This window comes from Lepidochelys kempii, chromosome 18 (genome assembly GCF_965140265.1).
Source record: "Lepidochelys kempii isolate rLepKem1 chromosome 18, rLepKem1.hap2, whole genome shotgun sequence".
NCBI lineage: Eukaryota > Metazoa > Chordata > Testudines > Cheloniidae > Lepidochelys > Lepidochelys kempii.
This window is the reverse complement of record NC_133273.1, coordinates 9,817,726-9,830,736: the sequence shown is the minus strand read 5'-3', so window position 1 is coordinate 9,830,736 and position 13,011 is coordinate 9,817,726. Positions and strand designations below refer to the sequence as shown.

General features: G+C 40.0%; 1 protein-coding gene across 3 annotated transcripts in view; it reads left to right on the top strand.

Moving 5' to 3' along the window:
* The window catches only part of CAPZB (capping actin protein of muscle Z-line subunit beta), a 110,131-nt gene that overhangs the window by 68,149 nt on the left and 28,971 nt on the right, over positions 1–13,011 (top strand). For 2 of the 3 annotated variants that reach the window (XM_073316784.1, XM_073316782.1), the window contains exon 4: positions 2,848–2,961. The exons of the other annotated variant lie outside the window; for it this stretch is intronic. In XM_073316784.1, coding sequence (XP_073172885.1) covers positions 2,848–2,961 — 114 coding nt within the window. The remainder of the gene's footprint in view (positions 1–2,847; positions 2,962–13,011) is intronic. 3 annotated transcript variants of the gene reach the window in all.

Here is a 13,011-nt window from a genome sequence, read left to right as displayed (position 1 = left end):
TTAGATCTCTTTTCCAGGGTGGAGAGGTTGAGTATGTTAGCAAGTTGTCCAGCAAAAGTAAAACTTCACGTTTCCAATTTTGACTCCTGCAATAGATTAGGTGATGGAAATGGGGATAGCCATGGGTTCAGAGGCCAATGTTTATAATAGGGGATAGGCAGCCTTGTGTGTTTCCTCGTGCCAGCTTAAAGGGCTCTGAATATATTAGACAATGTGGTTGCAGTTGGCATTTGATTGATTCATGCACAAAATTTGGATCCCAAACTGAGCACTTCTAAGATTACAACGAAAAAGACCAAGAAAATGCTGTCATGTGCCATCTGAAGCAAGAGTTGGAATGGGTGCATCACTTTTGACATTGTATATTGTTGCTATATTAAAACTAGATTAATCAGTATGTTTAATAAATGTTGGGAAAAGAGAAGTCAAAATGCTGGGAGACACCATAGTAAGAACGTTCTGTATGTGAATGAAGGAGATGGTAAGGTAAGTGCATAGTTCCAGGTTTTGTTGCCTGAAGAGTAGATGGTTGGGTTTTTGTTTGGAATAACTGTACATTTTGTGTAAATAGTTGGTGTGGTAAGAAAACTTCCTATAAAAACTGAAGGAGTAGCCATATGAACCTGCTTGGATAGGTTAATTGCATATTAGATTTTGTTTAGAGCACTGCTGTCTTTTACACTTGGATACTTTCTGCTGATTTGAGGAATGTTTCACTTCAGTTGGAACTTTTGGATGTCAGAACTATGCTTCTCTTCAGAAGTATATAGCAGACAAACTCAGAAATGCTATCTTGTTTAGTAGTTTTACCCAGTATATTTGAGTTTTTAGCAGTTTCTTAAGAATGCCCACCTACTTCTTTGGATGCCTTTGATAATCCTTTATAAATAAAGACCCATCAGTTATCCCAGATCAAATCAAATAACCCAGTGATAACCCAAGAAAAATTGATCAACCTCCCCACAAAGTCACCAACCTTCACTAACCTTCCTTGACTGAGTCTATAAATTTGTTAGGTTTCAGATTATAAGTCAGACAGCATTTTACCATGTTCACTTCTGCAGTAGCTGCTTTCTACATGTTCCTAGGGCTCTGAGGACCTAATTCTCACAGCTGGTCCTAGTAAAACATTTGTCCACCTCACAGGTGATCGCCTGATCTCTTTTCACCCAATAAACAATTGTTTGGAAACTGGAATATTTGATCCAGTCTGTTATGAAGGGCAAAACAACTGTTGATGGGAAAAGGTGTTCAGTGTCCATGTTAAGTAATGCATAATTGATTGTTGGAGAGGAGGGGGCTGCAGGGACATGTCTCGTCAACACTGGTTTCCTGATCACTGGTTCCCTTTCACCTGGGGGAGTAGCAAAATGTCATCTGGAACTGCAGAAAGACAACTTACTTTTTAGGACTTATGTGCTTTGAAAAAAAGATGGGTGGGGGCAGCGTTTAGGAACAGAGGCTGCAACTATGAACAAACAGCATATATATATTATATGAATGCTGCAGACTGTATGGGATACTTGCAGGTTGCACTGGGTGCAGGTTCTATTTTATTCATTCCTCCAGAGGGTGCATGATAGAGGCTGATGTCCTGATTGAAACTCTCTGATGCTGTCTGGTTTGAGATTTTAGATCTATATTTGTACTGTCTTACGTGTGCGTTTGTTTCACTTATGAATGCCACAAGGCCTGTGCTTTTGGGGGTGGGGAATGCTTGTTTTGTGTATTTAATCTTTCTGACTTGACAGAATTATCTGGTAAACAAGTAATACAGTCTTGTAACATTCACTAAAGCAGCTAAGTTTTCTTTTTTTTTAAATGGGAAATTGCTGCCTGAAAAGTCTTTCTGTGGCTGGATGTGACACAATGACTTGACTCTTCCTAGTGTCTCACCTGTTGAGCCAAATCCAGCAGAGAGGAGTAGGAGGGGAGTGAAATGTGGTGGAAGCAGAGGCCAGAGGGGAACAGACTATTCTTTGTGCTTTGCGTTAAACAGATGTCAAGCTAGACACCTCTTAGAGAAATTAATAACAAATGGCAGTTACTGAAGGAAAAGGCCCTTGCATATGGACTACAATAAATCTGATGTGTGTTAGCAGGCTGGAGCATTTTTAAAAAGCACCTTTGCAAAGGCTAGGGATACCTTTTTAAACTAGCAATGGTTATACGCAGCTTGATTGTTCACAGGGGAAATGCAAAGGAGAATGTGGGCTTATAAAATGGGAATTCTAAAATTCTCAGAGGCAGGCACAAGGCTCCATCAACCCTTTAATACCAAGCATTTCACTGAGAGCACGCAATCTCTGCCACCTGCAGAAATTCATTAAAAAACCTGCAGTTTTACAAATCCTGTTAATTCTTGCTTAACGTTTAAATGTTTTCCTGATGGTTGCACAAAAATAGTAGTGTGTTTTATAAAACCAGTTAGTGGAAGAGAACGTGAATCTTATTTGTAGGCTATAATATTGACTCAAATCCTGACAAATCTCATGGTGTTCAAAAACTCCCAAATAAACACACAACACTTCCAAAGAGCCACTACTGAAAATTACTCAGACTTGAAAAAACACACCAAGCCCCAAACATGACTGCACATATACTAGTAACAAAAGACAAGAGGTGATCCATAGGAAAAGTTAGAAGCTATTTAGAAGATTTAGGAATCTGGGTCCCCTTTCTATCAATGTTCAGAAATGGCTGTTTATGATCCAGTTCTGACAGATTAATGGTTCTTGTTGCAAGTTCAAACATCTGTGGTTTGAGCCTACACTTCTCAAAGCCTTTCAGAGTTGACTTAATTATCTAAGTTTCTTTTTTTTTCTTCCCCTCTTTGCCTCCCCACAGATCACCATGGAGTAACAAATACGATCCTCCTCTAGAAGACGGTGCCATGCCATCCGCTCGCCTGCGCAAGCTGGAGGTGGAAGCCAACAATGCCTTTGACCAGTACAGAGACTTGTAGGTCAATTCTACCATGTAGAAACCTCTGCTTTCTTTGCTTCCATCATTTACATATCTTGAATCTAGGAAATACGTTCACTAGCAGCCTTTGAGAGTGTGTATTGAAGGTAGAAGGGCACACAAAGGCTTATTGACTGTCGATATATTTTATCCATTTGTAACATTAGTAGAGTAAGGAGTGATCAAACATTTCAACTATTACTGAAGCCAAGCTCTGAAGGGGATACCGGGGCAGAATTCTTTCCTGGCACACCTGCATTTCTTTTTCTAACTGCAGTCCTGCCCTGGAATGACCTGTGTTCTTATTTGTCTTGATCAGGTTCAGTCTTAAGCCATCTGCTCTTCCTCTTTCTCCCAGCCCTCCAAAACTGAGTCCTCTGGAAAAAAAACCAATCCCAACAGCAGAGAGTAAATTTTAAAGAGACTTGAAGTGACTTGTACATCCATTTGTAAAACAATATTTGCAGGCATACTGAAATATATTCAGTTGTGTGGGTTTTTTTTTTTTAAACTTTGCTGTTTGTGCAAGGGTCATTCAGAAAGACTTGTATCCAAACGGTCAGGTGCTCCTTTTTCGCATCAGTAGAGACAGAATTCCATTAAAAACTTTGAAACAAAGTAGAATACCCTGTTTTCTGGACTCCAGCAGGCTAGACTGGCTAATTCTCCATTACTTTCCATTCCACGTGCCTGGAAAGTGGGAATTACCAGATCATATGTAGAAAAACTATTGTCGGGGGACAGTTTAGCAGTAGTAAATTGACAGTCTCTCTAAGGTTTTAGTGGCAACATTTCTAAATCGCTTTTCTTACTGAATAACTTTTTTGAAAGCTGAGGCTGGACTGGGTTTTAACTCCCCTTTCATCATAGGGCCTGATTTATTATCAGATTTAGCAAGGGGTTTGTATAGTCCATGGTCTCTTAGTCACTGCTGGGATGTAAATAGTAATTCTATTAATTTCACCGTGCACGCATAGATAGTAGACTGAAATATAAATGCTATATTATTGGAGATTTCTAACTACTATAAAAAGTATGTGAGCAAATGTCAATGACTTATGGACGTGTTACCAGAAGCCAGTGATAAAAACACAGCCTTAGTTACTTACCATGGTTAATATTTAGACTATTCAGGCACTAACAAATACAGGCAAAAAGTAAAGATTTTTAGTTCTTGACCACTTCCTTTCTTTTGTTCATCTGACCTGCTATCAATGTTTCTCTGGCAAAATATTGAATCTTGGTGCTTTTAAAAAAGGGTAGCCTTCTGTAGAATACCACTGAGATTCTCAAATCTGTGTTTTGACTTCATGTTCTGTAACACTTTTATATTACACACACACATATCAAAAGAATGTTATAGTTACAAAGTTAAGCACTCAAAAGTTAGGAAATGCCAGAATTAAGGTTGACCGTGCAACTTAAATTCAGTCCACTTGTGCGTTATGGTACAATCTTTAATTACGTGATCACAAACTATTTTCCTCTCCCCGTGTCCTTGTCTGATCTCTGTTGCCCCTTCCCCACATTGGCCAGTTTCCCCTCACTCTTTGCCCAGCCAGTCCTAGTCTACATCCCTGTCTCCTAAACTCCTGGTCCTAGTCTACTCCCTCTATTGCTGCCCCACCCTTCTCAAATTCTTGTCCCCTCTGCATTCCAGTCTGCCTGGGTGGCAGTAGGGGAAGCATTGAGAGCACGCTCATTGCTCTCATTTCTATTACCCCAGCACCACAGCGATCCTCAGTAGTTGAGAGCAACAGTTGCAGCAAAAGTCCGGCTCTCAGCCCCTCCAGCGAGCTTGGAGGATATCTTCAGAGAATTTAGCTGCCAAACTTCTTAACAAGTCTTTGCTGAGCATGTGCAAACTGAAAATTTTCTGAGGCTTATCATCTGTGCAAGTTGGGGCCTTTTTCTAGAGGGATAACAAAGGGCACATCCCTGACATACAGGCAAACCCCTTCCAAATTTCAAGTTCCTGCTCTAAAGTATTGTAGTGCTAGTTTCTCAAACATAATGGTTGCAAAAAAATTTTTTTAATGTGGGTAAAGCCATGTATTTTTCCCTAATTTTGTTCTTGGAAATGGCTAAACCATTTTTTTCTGAAACTTAAAATAAACACTATCTGCTTGAGACAAACCACTTTGCATGTGAAACTTCAGCCAGAAAGGTTAGTTTGGTAAGTTATTAGCAAGTGAAAGTAGGGTCTTATAATGGGAAGTATTGGGAAGCCTTAACTATAGATGTTGCTATCTGTGCTTCCTGTAATGCACTATGTAGGCCATGACTGTACTCAGTTAAAATGAAAGATCATAAAGTCTGCACTTATTATGCTGTATCTGTCTATACAGTGCTATTTAGGTAAGTGTGACCTATCAAACTCTTCATTCATCAAGAGGACTCTGAGAGCATAACCATGAAGAACACTACAGTAATTTGTGATACCAAAGTCTTTGAATTAATTGTCCATTGGAACGACATTGCACGGAAAATGTATCTCTGCCCCCTGTAGTTTAAGTCTGAAGGGAGGAGAATGTTTTTAGTTACTTTAAACATAGATTATCAAGTCTGAACAGCTCTCATTATTGGATGCTTGGGATTATCCCCACTGATTCAACCAATCATTTTAGTTAGCTAGTTCCATTGCATATTGCAGTGCTGCAGGTTAAATGCAATGATACTCAATCATAGTCACTCTCGGGAAATAACACGATGTAACACAGCTGTTACAGTTTGACTAGCTAGTATTGGATTTAAGTACACATCACGAAGTGTCATGCCCATCATTCATATGGGGAAACTGAGGCCAATCATACTCTTTTACAGGGAGTATTCAGTATGCGCATGAAATTGGAAATAACTAACCACATTTCTCTTCATGTATATTTAATTAAAATAAAAAAACTTCAAGAATTTTACTGCTTGAGTTGAAGGTACTTCAGCCATGCATCCCAGCAGCCAAGATTAAAACTGTAACTGCATCCATAGTTTTATTACTACACTTAACTTGATATGAAAGCAAGTTGTGACTTAACATTGTTGAAAATAGATGCTGTTAATTACTTACTACAATAAGGACTCTAGTAATCCACTGATCATGTTTTTCCAGCAAAGAGAAGTCTCTAGTTGCTGACCAGATCCTAAAAAGATGAAAATGAATTGGTCTGTGGAACTAAGGTGGTCCTAATTGTACCCTTGTCTCATCAGATGGATTTACTACCTTTCAAAACAAGTTTAATCTGCAGGAAGCAACACACAACACAGATTTCTTTAATATTTAGGTGAACCGTCCTGCAACAGGTTTGGAGTGTGGTACAACATAATCTACAGAAGTAAAAAAATTGATGAAAGGAAATTGCATTCAAAGTTAATCTTTCAGTTTGGCAGGCCAACTTTTAGAGAGGCTTCGTTATTAGAGGGGATGTGTGAGGCATTCCTTACGCAGACTTCTTTCTTATGTCATCAGTCAGAAACGACTGAGACACTACACACTGACATGCAGAGCAGTCAGAGTAAATAAGAGTGGCTGTGAAGGCAGGACTCTTTTTGGAACTTTATGATCATCTCAGAAGTGCACTGATGGAAGAAAAGTATGGCTTCTATTTTCCTGAATTATGCAAAAATTCCTTTATGTCTAGGGAGAATTTTCAAACAGGGACCGGGAAACGTGACCATTGTAAATGTTCATTATGCCTGAAATTGGAATTGTTTTTTTTAGCTGAAGCAGGCATGGAGAGATGTCAACAGCATAGGTAGTTTGTTACAGTAGTCCTTGAGTCTGAATTTTCCTTAAACACACAGCTGGGTTTGGCTGTTAGCAATCCACGATTGCTCTGACTTTAAAAAATGCATAACTAAAAATTAATATTTCTGATCAGCGTTCACGGATCCTGCTGGCCTCCAAACAGGTCCTGCCAACATGTTCCTAGTCATGGCAGATTGACTGGAGCTTTTTAAAAAACAGCCTCTTGTCTTTCTTCAGTTGCATATGACTTTAGCAGCTGATGTGAACAATACATACTACTGGAAAACTCGGGATTTCAAGCTTTCAGATAGAATAAATACTGCTTCTGACTCCAGCAGTTACCACTGTAACAGCTGCTGAAATCATGGGAATTTAAGTGTGAGGAGAGCTGAAAGAGGAAAGCAATATGATAGGACGCGGTGATGCAGTTCTAATGGTCTGGTATAGCTGGGGAAAAAAAATGCTGCACACGTATGAGAAAACCAGAAGTAGCTCTGATTCTTGAAGTACCTGACTGAAGGTGTCACTGGTCCCTCTGGTTTGGCAGTGCTTTTTTGTGGCATTGGTCAAGTCCTGAATGGTGCAGCAATTCCAATACACTGGGCGAGTGTGATTATACATTCCCAGTAAAAGGCAGACCCCTCCCAACGCTGTAAAATGTCTCAAACCAGGTTTGGAATTATTGTGTGTTAACCGAGAAACCTGAATAGGCTGCTGACTGTCTTAGTGCTGTCTTATATTGAAGTGACACAGCCTCTCTTGCGTGTGGGGAAAAAAAAGGGGGGGGAAATTCATGTTCTAAAGGAACCACACCTTAGTAATACTTTTCAAGTTGCAGGAAATATACAAAAATGCTTTGAATGATGCTCTAGAAACTCATTTTCACCACTTCAGAATGTCTGTTACATTGAACAGACAGGTTCTCTGTTCAAGTGATACAACTTTTAGCCACGCTTTGTGTGGCAAACTTAAAAACAAAAAACAAAAACCACACTTGTGAAGGTATCTTGCGTTGCTTGCACTGTTATGCTTGTCTTCTGCATTGCAGATGATGAGAAGGGAACCCCAGAACTTCCTTGATGACAGCAATGCCTCTGGGATTGTTAGAGCAGATGCTGAGTGTATTGCAACAGTCATTCAACAGGCAAGGGTAAACATCTCCCTCTTCCTCCAGTTTAGAGGATATTTTATATGCAGTACTTGAAAGTGCAGCCTGAAACAGTTGTGCTGTTATGTTTATGCCAGAGGGGTAACAGACATGTTACCAACAGCTAATATAAAATTTAAACATCAAGTATAATTTCTGAACTTTAAAAAAAAAAAAAAAATTGAGAGAAGAATTTTAATGAGAACTCCAGGCTCTAGTATATATTTCCCCAGGCAGTTAAAGTCTTCCATAGTGAGGGTTCATCTTGGGGTTTGCACAAGCACTTTGGGACTTCGTTGCTTTATCTTAACTCCAGCACTTTCCTTTGATGATTAGTTTTAGGTACCTCTTGCTCACAGTTCTCAAGGTAACGTAAGTTGTTTGGTCATTTGTCATAGCCCTCAATGACAGTAAGATGCTGCAATGCACTTGTTCATCATGGCAACATAGATCAATTGTGTAGATGACTTAAAACAGCAAAACTACTTATATTGCAAATCCCACCAGAGATGCTGCTAGCATACCAGGAAGCACAGATTAGAAGACTCTTGTAGAGCTCTCTCTCTGATGTTGAATGATGATTTAAAATTGGGAACCATATTGTCTTCTCCTAGTGCTTTCTGAATTTGAATTCTGGGTTAGATCTGTCATCTTCGAATAATCTGAGTTTTGAAGTTGTATCATTAGTAAGCAGTTGTCTGGAATTATTGCTGTCAGACAATGTAGTAGGCTTGACTGCACGCCAGTCAGTCTGGGAGATTGCAGGCAAGAATAATAAATAGGTTGGATGAAAGCAAAGCTCTTCTTGACCAGGCCCAAAGTAATGCTAAGACCTCGGTTCTCAGAGTTCGTTCCATATGGCATATGCTTTATTTCCTGGTTTTAAAAGATTTCGGACAGATTATTCCAATGTCATTTCTCAGGGTGGAAGAGAAATATATGCATCTCTTGAAGAATTGAGTGCTTTTGTGAGCAGGTTCTTTTTCAAATACAGGCAATAGGATGTAGAGTTCAGACTCTCCCCTTTCCTGAGGTTTGGTTTTTATTAATTTAAATTAACAATAATACTGCATGAAGTTCAGCTCAGACTTTGTTTAAAGAATTGGCTGCTCTTAAGGTTCTCGGCAGACTGCTCAGCCTACACCTTAGATCCTCTAGAATACTGTTCTAACCCTTTATATGCAGGTGCGGAACAAGTCACCTACATGAATGAACCATCAGAACCTATGTAGCAAGTGGTGATACTATTTGGGAAGTGCTTCAGGAAAACAGTGTTAGGGCTTTATATAAATAATCTGTTAGGTAATCTGTTCTTATTTGTTCACTAATGTCAGAGTCTTAAATTTTGGTCTTCCGTAGACTAATTATTGGCAATTCATTTGATGTCAGCACTTTAATCTGAAAACATGTTGGATAAAGCTTGTATTACAAAATCATATAGAATTGCTTAGAATAGTAGAATCTCGAGCATTAAGATACTACGAGGTTGCAGAATATTCAGTCTATGTAGCCACTGCAGAATTGTTCATTACCATGTATACCTGGTGCCCTGTCCAATCTTTTTTAAATAATTCCATGGATTGCCCCATATCCCTTGTTGTGAAACAGTCTCCCAGTTTTTCTGTCAGTAAGCCTTCTTATTCCTGTTTAATCCTTCATAACTGCATATCATTACTTCATTCAGCCGTGCTAAACTCCTCTCTCCTTGCCAGTTATGACCGTTCCATTTGATTTTAATTTAAATTCTCACAGGACTCTTCAGACAGTTGTTGGTGCATGTTAATTTCACAAATCTATAAAATCCGGGAGAAACCAAGGGGGGAAAAGAGAACACTTTGCCAGGCAGGTAGGGTTGGGTTAACACTTGTGGAAACCAGAAGTGAATTCAACTTGAGTCTGAAGAAGTAAACTTGGTATTAATTCAATCCCTAGCACATACATACCATACAATTAATAATCTTAAAACCATATATTTCACAGAAACGCAGATCTTTTGCTGAAATGGTAACTTTAGTTTTGATCTCTTGCTGCCAGATTTAACACTTATACTGCCTAAAGCTAATGCCCTAATATCCTTTTGTTCATTAGTTTATTACTCCCATATGCAGTCTAGCATCTCACCCAATTCGGTTAAATCCTTGACTCTCCACTTCCCAAACTGAGAAGAATATTCCTTCAAACATGTGGTTGTAATTTATTGCCTTTAACGGGCATATGTGTAATTGATTGAAATCAAAGCATAATGAGGACCAGTGAGTCTGGATACATGTACTGTAACTATTTTACATTCCACGTTCCTTTGTTTAGGGTTGGAGATAATCAATGCTTTAAGTAATCTAATCATCCCTTATTGTTAGGAAGAAGAGGCTTCTGAAGTGAATTAAAATAACTTCCCTGTGGAAAGATGCCTCTTGTCTGGCTTTTTTTAGAAAATGATTTCAGGAAGATGAGTCTTGGCAGCCTTTGGCTAGTTCAGTAACATGGGAGAAGTTTAAACGTTGACGTTCCATTTTAGGGAACCTCTTTGGTCGGTCTTGGGTTAAATAGGATCTGTTAAGTCCTTGTTTGTGACAACTTGAAGATCACAAAGTGTTCTCATAGTCTTAATCATCTCATTTCTGAAAATGCACTGGCTGAGTAACACTTCATAGCGCCCGCTATCCTGTTGAATTGCAGGCTTGGTTAGTGTCCAAAATGGAGTAACTTATTCAAGCATTCAGTTTGTATTAACTGTGCTGCTGCCGATACTGCTGCCATAGAGATCTTAGATCATGGATTTACAGAGGCCCTCAGTATAGTAGACGTGGCCCAAGTGAAGTGCCCACTACTCTTGTCCTTCCAGCTTGAGGAAGAAGTGTTACAACCAAGTTCCCCTATACATATGATTTTACATAGATATAAAACTCCTAGTAGGTGGATTGAGGTGATTGTTGGTCAGAAACAGCAATGAAATTCCATTGACCTAGGTAAGCTGATATCGTACCGTTCTTTTTAGAGTCAACAGTGCAGCCTCTTTTTGCCTGTCGTTTTAATCACTTTGTATTGTACAGACTTCATTTGCTGAAGTCAAATAATAGTTCTCCTTGTTGTTTGACCGTGTGCATCAGCTCCTCTCTCTAAATCTCTACACTGGCTTTATACAAGTTTCTTGTAAACATCCTCAAAACTCTTCCCATTGCTTCTCATACACATTTATGTTATCCCGCTTTTCTACACCCACTTTGTTCTATTGATGGTGCCAGCCCTAAGTTCCCTCTAAGCTGCACGGCTGCATAGCTGCGCAGCAGGCTATGAAGGGCTGCGCAGGCAGGGAGAGGCGCCTTTGTCCCTGTCAAAGCCCCAGGGCAGCCTGCACCCCAAATCCCTCATCCCTGGCTCCACCCCAGAGCCCTCAGCCAGAGGCCTCACCCTCCCTCACCTCTACCTGAGCCCCCTCCCGCACCCCAAACTCCTCATCCCCAGCCCCCCCCTTTGCCCCAGCCCTGAGCCCCCTCCCACATTCCGAACCCCTTGGTCACACACCACCTCCATATTGGTGCACATAATAAAATTGATTCTGCACATGGATATAAAAAATTAGAGGGAATATTGCCAGCCCTTGTGAACCTACTTGGTCAGCTTTTCACACATACATGGCTGTGCCTTTTTCCATGTTACCCCTATATGAGCTCATTTGCAGTGCTGCTACTAAGTTAGTGCCTCCTAAAGGCACTGCTCTGTTGTAAAGCCTATTGGGAAACTTGTTGAATGAAAATACTTAATGCATTCTGGGTGCTACCAGAAAGAAATACTAATATGCCACCACTTGCAACATTTTTACATGTGTGCTTAACCAGCTGAGTTTCCTGTATGAGGAGCAATCCTGATTCCACTAAGGAAATAGAGTATACCATGTGTTGGAGACATAATTAGTATTTAGTTTTTACATCAACCACCAATACCGTGCACTGGAGGTGGGGGGGTACAATCACTGAAGCTCAGATTTCTCCAGCCTGCGGTGTAATTTTCAGCTCTTGAAGTGATTAGGCAGCTGTGAGCTCTTTATGTAAGAGTTCTGTCTGTGTTTAGATGTAAACCTAGTTTTCCCAAACTAAAAACCATGGAAAGCTTTGAAGTAACTTTATTACCATTAGCTCACTGTTCCTCATTAATGCTTACTAGCCCTTTGTGATGGCTTTCTCTTCAGGCATGATAGTTACTGTGGCTTTCACAGTGAGGGCTCTGCAGATTGAATCCAGATGTGTTTGTTATGCATCCCAGCACTAAGGAAACCTGAGATTTTCTATCCCACTGCTGGCTGGGGCTTTGCACAATAGGGTGTGACATCAGGATTATGTCACCCATGAGTCTTGCCTCTGGGTCCGACTGATAAGTACAAGATGACATCTCGTAAGACCAGCTTAAATCACCAAAATGCTAGTCACTTTAATGTTCAGATGCTTACAGAATTAAAAACAGGACAGTTATGCCAGCAAACTCTTCAGAGAGCATGCAGTTAGGGCCGAATCAGGGTCCCTTCCTTAACTTGCTTTTAGCCAGCTCAAAGCCTAATAAGAGACAGCTTTGCACTAGTCTGTGTAATTATGCAGGCTGGGATGAGTTTTAAAAGGGGTGAGAGAGGAAAGCAAGATGAGCATACTGGGAAACATCATTCAGTTGCTGTTGACCTGATTCTTTTGCAGTGCTTCATTTTTGGTGCATCTATATGCAGAATTTCTTCTAAAGCACCTTTGAGCATTCTGACCATGCTCATCAGAGTTGTTCTCTCCCTTGGGTTCCCTTGCTGCACTATCCTTAGTGTCTTAAAATCTGAACACAAGAATTGGAGAAGTCCTGTTAGGTCATCCCTGCTGATGCAGCATTGGCCTCAGAGCACATGTTGCTAGCGTAGGTTTCAGTGTCCCAAGCAATGAAAGTTCTGCTACTTCCTTAAGAAACCATTTTATAGTGTCCTTCTTCACTATCAGGAAGTCTTTTGTAATATTCACACTAAATTTTCTATTTAACTTTCTCCAGTTCTTACTGGCTACCTCATTATCACACTGAAATCCTTTCTCTGGTATTTCAATCTTCAGTTATTTATGGGTTATTTTATATCCTCTTCCCCTCATGCCCCACCAGTCACCCTCTTAATCAAGATGTGTGCATTTACTTTTGA